The sequence below is a fragment of the Epinephelus lanceolatus genome, chromosome 22, assembly GCF_041903045.1.
Source record: "Epinephelus lanceolatus isolate andai-2023 chromosome 22, ASM4190304v1, whole genome shotgun sequence".
In the NCBI taxonomy this organism is placed as follows: domain Eukaryota; kingdom Metazoa; phylum Chordata; class Actinopteri; order Perciformes; family Serranidae; genus Epinephelus; species Epinephelus lanceolatus.
The window spans coordinates 25196079-25213290 of NC_135755.1; the positions used below are offsets into that span (position 1 = coordinate 25196079).

Here is a 17212-nt window from a genome sequence, read left to right on the forward strand (position 1 = left end):
GTCTGCTGAACTTGGCAGGGTATCAGCTGTTTAATACTGGAGCATGTAACTCTAATAAAGACATGCACATCTGATGATAGTGTATAAAGTAGCACTGTGTTTAATATTATGGTGGTAATGTAGGACTGGGGTTGATTTCAGGGGGAGTGAAGCTGAACAACATTGTGCCTTTGAGAGGTGGTCAACTCAGTGAAACATCAGTGGAGAAAGGTGCCATCTTGATCGCCACAAACACACCCTGCCTGACCATAGACCTGTTGATTTATGCTTTTTTTTTCATCACAATACTCATTTGCAATGCTGGGTAAGCAGTGAGTGTACGGTGACTTTGTAGAACTTTTTCACTGAAAATAGCTCTCATCAACAGGCAGAGTTGATGAGAGCAGCAAAACTGAACCAATACAGTAAAGTTGGTGCCCAAAAACCAAAACAAAAAGCTGAAAGACACTTAAATGAGCTGAGAGGGACTGCAGTCATTGGAATTTACTGTGGGTTCGTCATTATGTGTGACCCCTTTCACATTAACATACTTGGATACATTAACATAAAAATATTGATTGGTGCAGTAAAGAAATTCCCCACTATATCATAATGATCAATGAATGATTAAACACTTGTTACAATCATACCTTTACACATTTATTTTGATACTTATGATTAGATTTACAGTATATTTTGAGAGTAACATTCAGTATGCTCAAAGCAAAATCATACACAAGAATCTGCATGTTGTCAAGCTTGTATATTCCATTACCATTTTGCATCTTTAATTGAAGTCAGTGCAAAGATCTGTTCAGATTTGTTTGATAAACAGGGAGTGGAATTGCAGCCCTTGTTTTACACACATTTTTTAGCTTGTCATTCAACATTCAATGTTCCTTTTACAATCTTTCTGAAACAATGGTACTTCTAAGACGCCATGACACAAAGGTAATGAGACAAGGCCAATGGGACAGTCAAGAACATCTCAAGAAACTAAAATGACACAAAACACTATCTGTCCCAGCAGTTATTTGTGAAAGAGATCAATAATGTAGCAATATGACAGAAATATGCAAGAATAAAAGAACATTAAAATGTAAAATGTTAAACATAACTATAGTGGTAAAATATATCAGCAGTAAAATCTAAACAAAATAGTCAAACATAATAACATTAATAATAATATTAATGGTCAAGAACAATTTCTCAAAATAAGTCAAAAGTAAAAAGAAAATCCCTTAAAACTAAACAACTGCACAGTATCTTATAACCTTTGGAAAATAGTTACTATGTACGATAGATATGTAAAACCTTACAGGCTTATTTCACAGAAGACATTTTGACACGTCACAGAAGAAAAAGCACAGGTGTAAATCATAAAATGAATGATGGCTGAGTTCCATTCAGCTGCTTCAGTTTCAGGGTCCTGGTGTTGGTCACATTGTCGTGGCTTACTGGGACACTTCAATAGAAGGTAGCCTTTGTTAATGTTATTTGTTACAACTGTGCGTTTCCTTTTATGAGTCTGATAATGTCAGGTGTGAAAAAGACCCATGGCACTTGTTTTTTGTGCTGTCTTGTTGCCCTGTGCTGCCAAAACCTTGACATATGGGCGATACACTATAACTGTCAAAAAGGACTTTGAAGTCCTTGATCTTTTTTGATTTCAACTTGTGTCCTTATCAACTTTCAAGTCACTGGGGAGAGACTCTTGAACTGGGACAGTCAGATGTTCCTCAGGACTTATGGACAGCTTTGTGAAGCTGTTGGTGATGTCTTCTCTTTGAAACAGTTGCTTTAAGGGTGTCTCTGAATTCCATCCTCGGGTCTTGGCAAACTTGTAAACACATCCAAAGAGATCAGGAAACATCTTCATCACATCAACTTGGGCTGCATCCTCCTGACTGCAAGCAAAAGAAATATTTTAACATAAAGTAATAATGAACACCCGGCTTACAAATATTTGACAAACATCTAATTTGAATGATCTAATCTAATTTATCTCTTTTGGTATCAAAGGAGGTAAAAAGCTGGACATTTAATTCAGAATCATGATTAAACTCACACGAAGGTATCAGTGAAACAGTGGGGAAAACAACACCAACAACTACAACTTGTCAGGCTCAGTCTTCAGAGCATATTTTCTAACTTTTATCTGCCCAATCTTTTATCTTCAGCCCAATACAATGAAGGTGAATGGGATTTTGTTTGTGGAGCTCAGAGGAATGAAAAGTTACAACTGCAAAACTGACTTACTAGTGCTCATGGAGGTTTCGTATGAAGCGCAGTAATCCCAGTGTGTTTGCAGGATAGGGTTTCTTCTTGCCATCCATCTTCTGGACCAACTGTGGTGGAAACTGTAATGCCAAATCTTAGTTATGATTACAGATAATGAAGTGGACCTCAGGAATACAAACTAGTTAGGTTCCAAATGAAAAATGAAGCCGTATGTTGCAGTCACCTGATCTTTCCACTGTTTGAAGGATCCATCCTCAGCACATTTTTCCAGTGAAGAGATCAGTTCCTGGTCAGCATTTCGACAGTTTTCAACCTCCTTCCTGTTTCCACTCTTTATCAAGTATTCAACTTTCCTGAAAAATAAAATTTAATTTTGAGTGCATGTTTGACAAAACATAAACAAGGTAAACCATTTTGTCATATCGTACTGATAAAAAATTGTGGTACTGAGACGCCATGGAAATATGTTGGGAAATAACAGCAATTGAAGAAGAAGAACTTGACTTTCGGTAAATCATTTCCAGTGTTGGGGAGTCATAAACTACATGTAATTAAACTAGTAGTTTAACAACAAGTTGCAGTAGCTTGCCGGTAATTCATATTTGTATATTGATTCACACAGTTATTTACTTATTTATTTGCCACTTTTGTGTAGTTAACTTTCGAAACCACAAACAATTTTGGGCCATGAAGGGAAAGCTACTGAAACTGAACCCAAAATGAATCTAAGTACTGATTATTGCAGTTTATTAACAAATGTCCAGACAAGTTGTTGCATGCTATTTTGGAGGTTACCTGGCAAACTGAGTAACTCTGCTTGGTGCAATACCCCCACCTGAACTCTAGTTTCTGAAGGCAGGTGTCAGACTGATGTACACTGTTTACAAAACCAAAGCTGACATTGCTGCACTGTCCCACGGTTCTTTGCTCCCAGGGTCCTCTGTTCCCCAGCTCATTATCTTCTTAGCATGACACATTAAGGAGACCTTTCAGATTATAGTGATGGTGACCATGGTAAACATTACACCTGCTTAGCATCAGCATGTTAGCATTGCCATTGCCATTGTAACCATAGCATGCTGATGATACTATTTAGCTGACAGCACTTCTGTGCCTTTAAAAACGACCTCACAGAACCGCTCATATCCTGTTAGACTCTCAGTCTTGTTTCAGTCCTCACATAACTACTTTACTTCCATTACTTTGTGTATGTACAACTCAGTGAATCACCATGAATGCCTTTTTTTTAATTGTTCATTTATTAGAAAAGGTGACTTCACAACATACAATATTCAGATAGTCGTATTCACATGAGTCCTTTTCCAGTTTTTCTGTATGAAAAGAAATACAAAAATGCGCTTGTGAGTAGTAATTAGGCTCCTAAGAGTATGTTTATAATTTTATTTACTTTATTAATCCCCTGAGGGGAAATTCAATGTATTCACTCTTGCTTGTCAATTACACACAGGTCCGAAAGACACACACATGCACAAAGTGGATAGATGTCAGAGTGAGGGGGCTGCCCTTGGTGAGGTGCCCCGAGCGGTTGGGGGGTTCGGTGCCTTGCTCAAGGGCACCTCGGCAGTGCCCAGGAGGTGAACTGGCACCTCTCCAGCCACCAGTCCACGCTCCATATTTGGTCCGATAGGGGACTCGAACAGGCGACCCTCCGGTTCCCAACCCAAGTCCCTATGGACTGAGCTACTGCCTTAACTTAAGACCATCAAAGACCTCGTGGAGCATGGCTTTCTTGGGATTCACAGGACCACAGATGATTTATCATTTGGTAAAATCTAAACTGTAGATTTAAAGGCTTTTTCCTCTGCATGCTCTTTGTTCTCCAAACAAAGAGAGCTATATGACACCCATCTCCACAGGTGATCTCACCTCACACCTCAGTGAGACTCAAGTCCCAAAACTTGATTGGACAAGACCTTTACAGGGACATGTGACTCTGATGTCACAGGCATCTGTAGATCTGTGCTCCCTTCCACAGATCTCTCTCTTTTCTTGCCCTGGAGCTTCAACAGCTCACACCTCTCTCCGGCTGGGCCTGGAACAGCCCAGAGGCCTAGACCCTGGCTCCATAGGTCCAAACCACTAAAGGGAGGGCAACTGATCACAGACTCTGTTGCAAACACAAGGTTTGCAACCAGCTTTCCAGCAACAAAGAACTAAGTAAGTTAGCACCCAGCGTCTAACTCTGCAAGGACCCCGAGCGACTGGCTTCCTCGGATCAGAACCTTTGGAACAAAGGACACCACAAAGACTGCAGCTGAAACCACATCTTCCCAGCCTTCTTCTGCCGGCGAACAAAGCAGCACACCACCAAGTGACTCTTTCTTCCATCCATTCAAGGACTGGTAATGTAACAACTGGGCATAGCTTATCACAGCTTTACAGGCTAAGCAAGACTGGTTAACTTGCTGTATGTGATTTCATGCTGTTCACTGAGTTATTGTGATAGATTGCAGTTAGGTCATTGATTAGTTGGCTTCGCCACAGCTAAGTGTTTAGTTTGTTAATACTGTTCACAAACAGATTCTTGCACACAACTAAACAATCTCTGCACTAATCCAGACCGTTTGCAACATACGTCACATTGACATAGACTCATTAACAAATAGGCTTTCACCAGAGCTACCCCAACCAGGCATCTCAAAGTTCCCGCTTCTTTTCCTTTGTCTTTGTCCTGACCACACGGTCAGACAAACACCTCCCCCTGAAGCCAGCCTTGATTCGGCCATTTTGGTAGTTCTCTGTTGTCAGCCATTTTGCTTTGTAGGCCAAAGGCTCCTTGATCACCACACCCGCCTTTGTCTTTCTTTCTTTCTCTTCTTCTCTCTCTCTCTCTCTCTCTCTCTCTCTCTCTCTCTCTCTCTCTCTCTCTCTCTCTCTCTCACACTCACACACACACTCACACACACACTCACACACACACACTCACACACACTCACACACACATATACACACATATACACACCAAGCTTGTATATAGTTAGTTAGAATTTGTGTGTTTTGGTTTGCTTTGCTAGTTTGTGAATAAATATAATTCTTTGGAATCATGCCTGCTGTCTGTTTAATGTTGCACAAGAGTGAATGAATTATCAACCTCTGCTGCGTCAAGAACTCTGAAATCCTTCAGGCATTACCGTTAATTTTGGTTGTTGTCATTAATTTAATTATTAATCAAAACTCCAAATTAATAGTTTAGCCTATTTTATGAGACTGATATCTTTAACTGGCTATCATTTTTCCCTTTACGGGAATGGTGCCGCACGAGGTGATTTAATGTTAATTAAATCACATTATTTAACATAATTATTAATTATTAATAATAATTCTTAATTTTTTCTGATAGCCAATTAAATCCCAACATATTTGGTGCCTCCGTGTGAAGCATAAATATATGTTGACCCCAACAGCTTTGTATCCTCTTCTGCATGGTCAAGGTTGGCTTGTCCCCATATTCTTCATTGCCCTCTCCCCCATTGTCATGTAATTATCTCATTTGACATACTCACAGTGAACATACTCAATACAGAACTATGTACATCAGAACCGAGAGGGTTTACAAGCTCGTCATCTCAAATCAAAAAGTGAGAGAGTACTTGAAATTTCCAGTGGGGTTATACGAAGTCTGCTCGGGATGGGGTTACAAATTCAATCCATTTATTCCAAATATCATAGAATTTATCTTTTTGGACTCTTAAAGAGTAAGTCAATTTTTCCATTTTAAAAATTTGCAGAATTATTCCGTACCAATCTTCTAATGTTGGTGGTGTTGGATTCAACCGTTTTCTAGTAACAGGTTTTTTACTACCAGCTAAAAGGGCCTGCAGGAGCTTTGTATCCCTCCTTTGTTTCAAGCACTGAACATGACCCAAGTATAGGACTTCAAAATTTAAGGGCAATTGAATATCAAACACTGTACTTAGTACATTATGAACGTCCCTCCAATAGCTGTACAGTTTTGGGCATCCCCAGAAAATATGAAAATGGTGTGCTTCTGTTGAGCCACACTGCCGCTAACATTTTGAATCTGTATCTCTATACTTTCCCTGCTGTGGAGTTTTAAAATACCTTATCATATTCTTCCAGCAGTATTCTCTCCAGTCTGTGGAGTTAGTGGATGATGATTGAAACTTGCAAATCTTGCCCCAAACCTCCTCAGTGAGCCTCACTGCTGTCTCTTTCTCCCACTTATTTTTAATGTATAAAGTATTCTCATTTTTTGCATATAGTATCAAGTTGTATAGTTTTGAGATGGCTTTGCTCAGGGTGCTGTCTGAGGCCGTTTTAAGGATTTTGAGGAGCTCCAATTCTGCTGTTGAGAGGTCTTTAGAACTGCATTCTCGATTGTAGTAATCACGCAGCTGGAGGTACCTGAAAAAGTCACTTTGCTCTAGGCCATGTTTGGACTGAAGGTTCTGAAAGCTCTGTAGTTCCCCGTTGTGCATAAATGATAAATAAGTTGTGAGTCCATTTTTTGTCCAAACCTCAAATCTTTTGTCACCTCTGTTAGGTTTAAAATGTGTATCATATGAGCACCACTTAAAAAGTCTTAGCATATTGTTGATTCCGCATGTTTTAATCACCTTCTGCCATATTTTTAATGTGCAATTTATCCAGGGGTTTTTCACTTGTTCTAATTTGGCTGCAAGTCCTGTCAGCGATTGTGACTTGGAGAGGAAAGTTAGGGGTTAATTTAAATTCTATTTCCTTCCAATTGGCCTTATATTCCTCGTATAGCCAGTACAGTAAAAGGATTAGTTGTGAGCCATGATAGCAGTTTCTAAGGCCAGGAAGTGCCATACCCCCCCTCTCTTTTCCCAATTGTAGGGTATTAAATCGGACCCTTGGTTTCTTTCCTTGCCAAATAAACCAGGAAATCCATTTATCCCATTCTTTAAATTGGTTGTCGCTCACTTCAACCGGCAAAGTCCTACAAATATATAATAAACGTGGTAGAATATTCATTTTTACCGCGTTTATTCTCGAATTTAGATTTAGGAAAGGGACAAGGTTCCACCTATGCATATCTGCCTTTATTTTTGAAGTTAGTGGTTCATAATTGGCTCGTGATAATTTTTTTTTTCTTTTTTTAAGATATTTTTTGGGCCATTTTGCCTTTAATGGACAGGACAGGTAAGCGTGAAGGGGGGAGGAGAGAGGAGATGACATGCAGCAAAGGGCCACAGGCTGGATTCGAACCCGGGCCGCTGTGGCAACAGCCTTGTACATGGGGCCCCTGCTCTACCACTAAGCCACCGACGCCCTGGGCTTGTGATAGTTTTGAGGGATCTTTTGTTCGATTTATTCCGAGGTGTATTATGGATTCTGCTTCCCATTTTAGATTATATTTTTCCTGCATGCTTTTAGGGGCAGTAAAATTTAGTGTCATGACCTGTGCTTTGGATATGTTGAGTTTGTACCTCGAAAGTTTTCCAAAGTCAGCTAGCAGTTCCATCAGTCCTGTAAATGATTTCTCAGGTTTCTCCAGAAAGACCAAAACGTCGTCCGTGAATAGCGCCACCTTCTGTTCAGTTACCCCAACTGTTATTCCCTTGATGCTCTTATTACTGTCTGATCAGTTGGCCTAGAGGCTCAATAAATAAGGCGAAGAGGAGGGGAGAGATGGGGCAACCCTGCCTCGTCCCCCTCTCCAGACCAAAAGAGTCAGAAAGGTCCCCATTTATTTTAATTCGAGCTGTGGGTTTGTCATATAGGGTGCAAATGGTTTTTATGAATCTTTCATGAAAGCCAAATTTTCCGAACACTCTGTATAAAAATTTCCATCTCACTGAGTCGAAAGCTTTCTCTGCGTCCAGCCACTATCAATGATGTGATTTTTTTTTGGTTATCTGATCTATTATATGTAAGGTTCTTCTAATGTCATCCAGAGTTTGTCTATGTTGAATAAATCCTGTCTAATCTAAATGAATGAGGTCAGGTATGATTTCTTCCAGTCTGCGAGCTAGGATGGAAGTAAATATTTTATAGTCCAAGTTCAGGATACTGATAGGGCGGTAGCTACTGCAATCTTGTTTGTCTTCGTTTTCTTTGGGGATAACTGAGATGATTGCTTCCCGACAGGAGGGAGGGATTTCTCCCTTCTGTAGGGTCCAGTTGAATGCACTAAGTAGTAGTGGGGATAGTTGTGGTTTAAAGGACCTCTACCACTCTGTGGTAAAGCCGTCGGACCCTGGAGATTTTCTGGCCTTCAATTTAGAGAGGGCCAAATTTAATTCCTTATCTGTTTTTGGTTGTATTAATATTCCATTTTGCAAGGTTCTAAGTTCAAGGACAAGGAAATCGGACTATGGTCAGATATGTCAATACTCTCTCTCTTACTTTAAATGTATCTGTCCCAAACATGAAGAAATAATCCAACCTTGAATACGTCGAATGTGGATAAGAATAATGTGTGAATGCCTTGCTAGTAGGGTACAAATCCCTCCACACATCTATTATACCCAATTCCCCCATCAGTGATTTTACTCTTCTTAGCAAACATTGTTTTTGTGTAGTTGGTCCTGTTGAGTCCAAAGAGGGATTTAACCTAACGTTGAAGTCCCCCCCACATACTACCACTCCCTGGGAATCCACCATTAAATTGAAAATGTGTCTGTAAAACATCCATTCGCTCCCTGGTGGAGCATAAACATTCATCAAAGTTATTTCTATTCCTTCTGTTCTTCCTGTGGTCTTAACAAATCTTCCACTCTCATCTTGCATCGTTGATATATGTTCATAGTTGAGCGTATTCGATATAAGAGTGGCAACTCCCCTCTTATGGCCTCCCTTATATGATGATGAAAATACGTGTCGAAAGCCCATCCTTTTTAATTTATCATGCTCGTTCTTACTCGTGTGTTTCCTGGAGGAAGGCTATGTGGGCTTTTTCTTTTTTCAATTTTGACAAAATCTTACTCCTTTTTAATGTGTGTAAGACCCCATTTACATTAAATGAAATTATCTTCACTGGTTCATTTTGCATTCTGGTTTAACAAAAGTAGAAACACTCTCTCCTTTCTGATGAGTAGCAAATAGTCCCCTCTCAACAACAAAACAGAACAACACCGCAAAACTACAACAAAATATATGAACATTCAACAGTTTGAGTTCCCAAACCTTCAACTTTGAGGTCCACTCATTGACCTGCTTCCAAAATGAGGGATAACTTCTAAATCCTGATTGGATCCAGGGGCCCTCTGCTGTGTTACCAGCCATGTAGTGTCTCTCCTCTCTGACTTGTCTCGACTTATCCTCAGAATACAGTATGTTGCGTCTAGCTCATTTCTTCGTGAAACAGCCTCAGCCAGACTCTTTTCCATCATCATTCTCAGTTGTGCATGTCAATTTGAGTTCTCCGTGTGCCTAAATCTTTGCAGCTTTTCCTTGTAGCTCGGCGCTGCTCTGCCCCCCAGGTTGTCGTCCCGTTTTTGTTCTTACTTTTAGACGCCATCATCGCCCGCTTACCATCTATTTCACGTGTAGTGTATCACTTCTAGAGTTTGACTTTGGGGCGTAATTACTTCTTTTTTGTCGAGAGGTCTCAGCCTGAGCTGCCATCTTTCACAACCCGGAAGCGGAACCTCTCAAGTCCACCTTGAATGCCTTTGAGATAACACTGTTAGTGGGAGTTGTCCCAGTTTGCACACTTTATTGCATAGAGACCACAAAGACATGCAAAAGACATGGAACTGTTGGAGATTGTTAAATCATTTGGATGCAGCCAGGATGAGGCTATAATAGCAGCCTGCCTTTAAGTGTGGCTATTGAGAAAAGGCATGAATACATTTAATCCTTAACCAAAATGTCAACCTTTTGCGGGGTTTACTGGGCTGGTTGAAACATCAGTGGATCACCAGTCATTAAGGTGCATCATCTAGGAACCATGAATGTTTGTACCAAATTTGGTTCCACTCTATCCAGTAAATGTATAAATACTGTAGAGTATTTCATTCTGGACCAAAGTTGTAGAACTACCAAATGACTGATGATCAATTTCCATTTCTTTCTCACCTTTCAGAGGTCCAGAAGAATGGATGACTCAAGCATTCCTCCACTTTAGGTCTGTTCTTTGGTTCTTCATGGATCATCCCCTCAATGAGATCTTTTGCTACCACATCTTGAACATGGTCCAAACTGTACCTCCCCTCATCAATGTTGTTCTCGCATTTATGAGATTTGTCACCGAAAGGATGGTGTCCTCCAGAGAGGATATAATAAGTGAGCATCCCTGCCACCTTAAAAATAAAAATATTTTACCAGTTAAGACAGTATTTTTCACAAAGTCATCAATGAAGTTTGTGTAGCAGAAAAACTGACCTGTATATCAGTGTTCGACTTGTAAGGTATGTCGCTATCATCTGCCAAAGTTTCCTTGGCCATCCAGCATCTTGTTCCTGCACTGCCTGTGCGATAAGTTGTTTGTCCTTTGGCTAAACGTCTACTTATGCCAAAATCAGCTAATCTTGCCCTCCCGTTAACATCTGCAGAACAAATCAGGGAGATAAACTCAAGAAACAAATTATGTGCAAAAATATTTTTTTCCTGAATTTCAGACAGTGGAGTCCATCATTTCAGTGTATTTTGAACTTGTCTTACCAATCAAAACATTCTGTGGTTTGAGATCCCGGTGGAGAATTGGAGGACTTTGACCATGAAGCACCCTTAAACTCTCAAGGACCTGATACACAAGACTCTTCCTCAGCAGCCAATCATATTTATTTTTCATGCATTCTTCCAGGGTGTATTCACACAGTTGAAGACCAAGATATCCAAAGTTCTCATCCTCTGCAAAGTCAACGTATCGTACAATAGATGGATGATCCAGCTCTGGAAGTCGCAGGAATCCTTCCTCATTCTTCAGCTCCTGATAGTTGCATTTGGACATTCTCTTAATAGCAACTTCAGTGCCGTCATCTCTCAGCCCCAAGAAAACTTCAGTGCCATCACTTCCCTTCGCTATGCGGAACTCTGCATCATTCACATAACTCATGCTCCCAACTCTGGTGACTCTACTGTCATCAGTGCTCAGAAGTTTTTCCAGTTGTACTCTCCACCTCTTGCTGATTTGTAGCCATTTGTGTTTTATTGATGACATGGTGGTGTTGATGTGGAATGGCTTCACATTTAAAGTTGACTCCATGACAGGAGTTGCTGTTTGATCAGTTGTGGCAGTGCAAACTTTATCGATTGTTTTTTCTTGCTTTTCTGTCTTTCCCCTCTTTTTCTTCTTCTTTTTCTTCTTTCTCTTGGATCCAGGTGATGCTTTAGAGTCTTCACATTCTGAGTTTGGTTTGCTGAAATGATCTTTCAGTCGTCTGAGCACCTCTTTCAGCTTGTCATTCATTTTCATGTCTGCAGATGTCAGTATGTCCTCAGGTACTGAAGTTATCCCCACTGATGGAAAGATGTTGGCCGCATGTTTAACTAAAAGTAAGTTTGCAAATATGCCGTATGTGAAGACTCTGGTGTCAGAGGAGTGCTGGTCCTTTATAAAAGGAGCAACTGTTTGGCATAACTTCTCAACAAAGTTGGGATCCCAGCCATTTGTGTCTTTTGTCTTCTGTGTTATCACATATAGTGTTTGCAGAGCAAGTTCACATGTATCTCGTCTCTCTTTTGAGCCAAGCTGTTTCAGTAGATGGGGGATTATAGCCAAAGCCTGCTCATTTGGTATGTCTTCCACTATGCAGAAAACTGCATGTAAACTGGAAATTGCGTGAACGACATAATCCTGGGGAATGTTTGGGAAACGACTGACTGCACCTGCAATGTAGGAGTTCAGGTTTCCAGTGTCCTTCAGCCATTTAATACTTGCCTGGCGGTATTTTTCTGCATCCAGCCCATTTACATTAAAGAGTACTTCAATCATTGCAAGACGGTTCTGGGGATCCTCCAGCAGCATGTGACTGTGAAAAGTTTTGAACACTTCTTCGAGCGGTTTCCCTCGCACTGCAATTGCCACATCCACAAAATATCTGATCTTGGAGCAAAACCTATCTCCATTCGATGCAAGGTTATGAACCATCTGAGATATTTTTTCATTGTGAATATTATGTTCAGGATCAGTGACAGGCAACAGTGGTATCGGTGCACCAGCAGATATGAGCACTTTCATGACATCATCCCTGTCACTGATGGCAGCAGTTTGCAGTGGTGTGAGTCGCTCTATGGGATTTGATCCATTTGGATTAGCTTTTGCTTCAAGCAGTTTCTCCACAAAAAAGAGTGGTGCTTTGGATAGTGAGACATAATGCAAAGGTGTGAAGAAATTTTGGGAAGCCTTGTTTGGGTCTGCACCTTGTTGCAAAAGGAAAGTAAAAATATCTCTGTTGTGATTTACAACAGCAGCAATTAGTGGTGTTATGTAGTCATTCCACTCTCTGCATGGGTAAAAACCATCAATGCTGTTGTCCTTGAGTAATGTTTTGAGCTTCTTGAGGTTGTTGTTAAGAATATGTCGTATTATAGGATGTGTTCCTGTTGGGGGGACTGGGACTTGTAATTCTGTGGTAAGGTCGAAAGGTGGAATTTGAAAGATACTCATTTCTTTGCTTCAGAGGAACTGTAAAAAAAGACAAATTTATAACGTTACTGTTGCATTTGGTGCCATTTTAAACTTTTGACAAGCGGCAAAAAGAATTACAGGTTCATATATTCATTTAATTTTCAAGTGTAATTTTTCAGTACTCCAGTATTCCATTTCACAAAATTCTAATTACCATCACTGTTTCTGGCTGGGGACAGATGGTGGATAATACAAGCCTGAGAGCAACTAAATCACAAACTATCCACATGACTACATACAGTACAAGGGTGACATTCATCACCAAGGCTGTGAAACAAAAAGCCCTCAGCCAACTGCTGACATTATTGCAAAATAATTTAATTCTACAACTTGAAAACTCTCCTTTTGCTGTTTTTGCTGAGAAAAGTAACAGGTTAAGTAGTGATTTCACTGGGACACAAATGAAGCTGAGCGTATCTTCAGTTAGGGTGGCTTTCTTTCTGCTTCATTCTTTCACAGCTCTTTCTCTCTGTCTCACTTCCCTGCTTCCTGCTTTAGACTTTGAATTTCATCATTCAGGCCGGAAACCAGAACTTGAATGTGCACAGCAGATTATTTTAAAATACAATGTTAAGGTAAATGTTAAAGGATTGTAAAACACTTACAATGTCAACGTGGGGTGTCCGCTGCAGAGTGAATTATATCTACCAAAACTTCACATGCTGTGCTTTTTTCCTGTATTTCTGTCTGACACTCTTTGTCTCCGACTCTGCCTCTGTCTGTGTTTCTCGCTCCTCCCCTGAGCGTTTAGGCGGTTTCAACATGCTTGCGAGGGGAGATGGGTTGGGCTTCAGCAGGAAACATCTGGGGGACATGCTCCTGCACTTCTATTTTTTCCAGGCTGATTTTCTTCTAGAAGTCTCTCTGAACATTGCTGACTGATGATCCAGTCACCAAAGTCCAAATGCGAAAAGATCGAAGCTGATACCAATGTTGATATGTTCATCTCAGTGCCTTCAGCTGTTACGCAGGTTTGCATGTATCTTGGGAGGACAGAATTGTTCCAACCAATATGTGAACAAACTGTTTAAGATTATTCTCAGTCTAACTGTTCTGTACATGAAAATAATGGACAGACCGCGTCATGTAGGCTACTGATTCAGTATTCAATACGGGATGATCCTGTATCATATCTGATCAGAAGTGTTTTCAGTAGGTTTTGGTATTCCACCTCAGATGAAGAGCAGCGCACAGCAGCTTAAACCTTGCCTCCTCCTGACAGAGTCTCAAACTGGACTGTGTGCCTTTCAGACAGTCTCAAGAGGATACTATATCACCACAGCAATAATGTGACATACAGTTCATAGGCGCCTGAGCAATGGAACAAGTGAAGCAAATGCATTATTCGGTCAGGGGAAGAAAACGTTTTTGCCAAAACATTTCTGGACCTCCCTGATCGCTGATCAATCGATCAGAACAGTACCCGGTCGCGCAGCGTATGAGAGAGGCAGACAAACACAGTGAAGCCTCACCAGACAGCACCTCAGTGTCTGAATTAACAGTCAAACATTCAGCTGTGAAAAGTGACTTCTTTGTTTTAGTTTCAGTTTTAGTCAGACTTTAAATGGGATTCTTTACTAATACGGGGACGCATTGTTCTCCTTTCCTCAGCTGCTTTTTACTGTGCCTTAATTATCCTTACCACCAGGGATGGATTTAGTGTTTTGGGGGCCTGGGGCCCCAAGCAAAGTGCCTTGCTTTATTTTCCCCCCTTTCTCTAACTGAGAATGTTGGTAGGCTATTAGCAGCTAGAAATAGGCCTACTCAAAACTTTCTTCTCAAGTAAAACTCTTAATAGCACACAACAAAAGTCAAAGCAGAGGTTTTATTATCACAGTGTGTTTTAATTTACTTAGGGTGCTTTCAGACCTAGAGTTTACTTGCTTTGGTCCAAATCAGAGATTCATTTTGTGACAAAGTTGCATAATTGCCTAGAGTTGCTTCGTTTTCTCACGGCAGTATTTATAAGCGAACTACATCAAATGCCTTGAAAGCTGCTCTTGATTGGTCAGAATTTCCACTTGGGAAGTAAAAAAAAAAAAAAACTGAAGAAGAGTACACTTGCAAGATAAATGTGACACTTTCTATTGTCACAATGGAGGGACAACTACACAGGTTGATTTTAGTGCTGCTTATCGTGGACTATATTGCTGTCATTGTTCATTTTAGTCAAACCATACAGTTTGAAAACGAGGCGCGGCTCCAACTAGAAAACAATGTTGTGATGCATTGGATGTGCTGAATGTGCATATTAAGACAGTACAGGAGGAGGTGCACATTAATAATCCTTAAGACATGCTCATGTTTAACCCAAACAATGTGTCATGTGACTGCAGTTGGTTCAGATCAAGGTTGGAACACGTTCTCAAACCGCACCAGAGTTTGTTTGTAACTGGACCGAGACCACCTCTTCAATAAGGTCTCAGTCCGGTTGTTTTGGTGCACATGGTGCGATTGCTGTGTACACACCTGCCCAAACGAACTGCACTCAGGGGGCAAACGAACCTGAGTTTGATTTAACCTGACCATAAAGTCTGTTCAAGGTGGAGCTTTTAAGTCTTATATAACTGCTGGAAAGTTTATTAAATAATCATGCATTGTGTTTTAATTGTTACATTTTGTGAGTTATAATCTGAATCTGCAACATAACCAGTAACATGCTGTTAGGTAAATGTAGTGGGACAGGGTTTATGTCTCAAGTACAAGTATACAGATGTGGAGATATGTGAGCTATGTTTTGAATGTACACAAAGTTTTTAACATGAACAGAAATCTTGCTGAAACACCTGTGAGCTATTCAAGTCCAGTTTTTTTAAATTAATTAAAATGGATTAATTAATCATTGATGTGAATAAGTGCCACTTGCATATCTAAAGAGGTTGTTCCCAGATGAAAGACACAAAGTAGGTTGGAAAAGTAAACTAAGCCTTCACGTGTTGACTCAGCAGAGATAACATTAAATAAGAAAAGCTGATCTGCAGGAGACAGAATGTCTGAGAGCCTTACTGTATTATATTCTATACCCTATCTTATATTTTGAATTGTATTGCCTGAATATTGCTTTGCTTTACATGTAGGAGCTAAGTCTATTACTTGCAGCTACTGAGATGTATCAACAGGCCTGACCTGGCTGACACGCTTGCCTTGGCTGATGCCACGGCTTCCTTGGTGTGTTGCGCTCAGAAAACGAGCTGCAGGCTCCAGTTACAGAACAACCATCGAATGTATTCATACCAGCAAACATAGGATGAGTAAATGTCAATTTCTTTATCTTTCATCCAAACCAGGATGAAAGATAAAGACCAGAGTCAAAACACCTGACAGCAACAATGTCCTTCCTACCTTTATACAGCAAGCTCAAAATACCAAAACAGCACCACCCAGTGTATATACATAGTAAATACAACCAATGTCTGCTGAGTGAAATGACTTACTTGGGTCCTACATCACATAAATAAAGACATTTCCAGCATAAATTGGTGCATAAAACCTCACCAGAATGCAGGAAATGAAGTGGCTAATGCTCAAAATTTCCTGAGGGAATATGGTGTCTCAGTTACACACCACACTCCTCCTTATTGGTGAAGCTTTAATCTATATTAGTTTATGATGGAGGATGTGACATTCTGATGAAACTGTTAGTCAAACCAACACAGCCAAACTCAGCACATACAATGTGAATATGAAGTCTGCTGAACTTGGCAGGGTATCAGCTGTTTAATACTGGAGCATGTAACTCTAATAAAGACATGCACATCTGATGATAGTGTATAAAGTAGCACTGTGTTTAATATTATGGTGGTAATGTAGGACTGGGGTTGATTTCAGAGGGAGTGAAGTTGAACAACATTGTGCCTTTGAGAGGTGGTCAACTCAGTGAAACATCAGTGGAGAAAGGTGCCATCTTGATCGCCACAAACACACCCTGCCTGACCATAGACCTGTTGATTTATGCCTTTTTTTTTGCATTTGATTTGCATTGTGGCAAATGAGCTCTGTACAACAGTGAGCACAGTGATGTCACATTGAGTGTATCTATAAATGCTGGACAAGCTGTGTACGGTGGCTTTGTGGAGCTTTTTCACTGAAAATATCTCAACAGGCAGAGTTGATGAGAGTGGAAACTGATGCAAAACAAAAGAAAAAACAAAACAAAAAGCTGAAAGACGCTTGAATGCTCATTAGAACTGAGAGGGACTGCAGTCATTTGAATTTACTGTGGGTTCGTCATTATGTGTGACCGCTTTCACATTAACATACTTGGATACATCAACATAAACATATTGATGGGTGCAGTAAAGAAATTCCCCACTATATCATAATGATCAATGAACGATAAAACACTTGTTACAATCATACCTTTACACATTTATTTTGATAATCAAATGGTTAGATTTACAGTATATTTTG

General features: G+C 40.2%; 1 protein-coding gene across 1 annotated transcript; it reads right to left on the reverse strand.

Moving 5' to 3' along the window:
- Positions 1-453: 453 nt before the first annotated feature.
- On the reverse strand, positions 454-13541 carry LOC117246125 (uncharacterized). Its single transcript, XM_033609864.2, has 7 exons — positions 13408-13541; positions 10834-12799; positions 10555-10718; positions 10249-10472; positions 2444-2573; positions 2239-2339; positions 454-1886 (listed from the first exon to the last, which is right to left on the reverse strand). The coding sequence occupies exons 2-7, from the start codon at positions 12779-12781 to the stop codon at positions 1649-1651; spliced, it is 2805 nt and encodes a 934-aa protein (XP_033465755.2). The 5' UTR covers positions 12782-12799; positions 13408-13541; the 3' UTR covers positions 454-1648.
- Positions 13542-17212: the final 3671 nt, after the last annotated feature.

Bases quoted from the DNA above. Each gene is read 5' to 3' on its own strand.
- LOC117246125 (XM_033609864.2), bottom strand. From the start codon at position 12,781: ATGAGTATCTTTCAAATTCCACCTTTCGACCTTACCACAGAATTACAA. The intron at 10,719-10,833 runs GTAAGACAAGTT...TTTGTTCTGCAG, and splicing joins ACCACAGAATGTTTTGATTG to ATGTTAACGGGAGGGCAAGA. The intron at 1,887-2,238 runs GTAAGTCAGTTT...TTTTGCTTGCAG, and splicing joins CGAAACCTCCATGAGCACTA to TCAGGAGGATGCAGCCCAAG.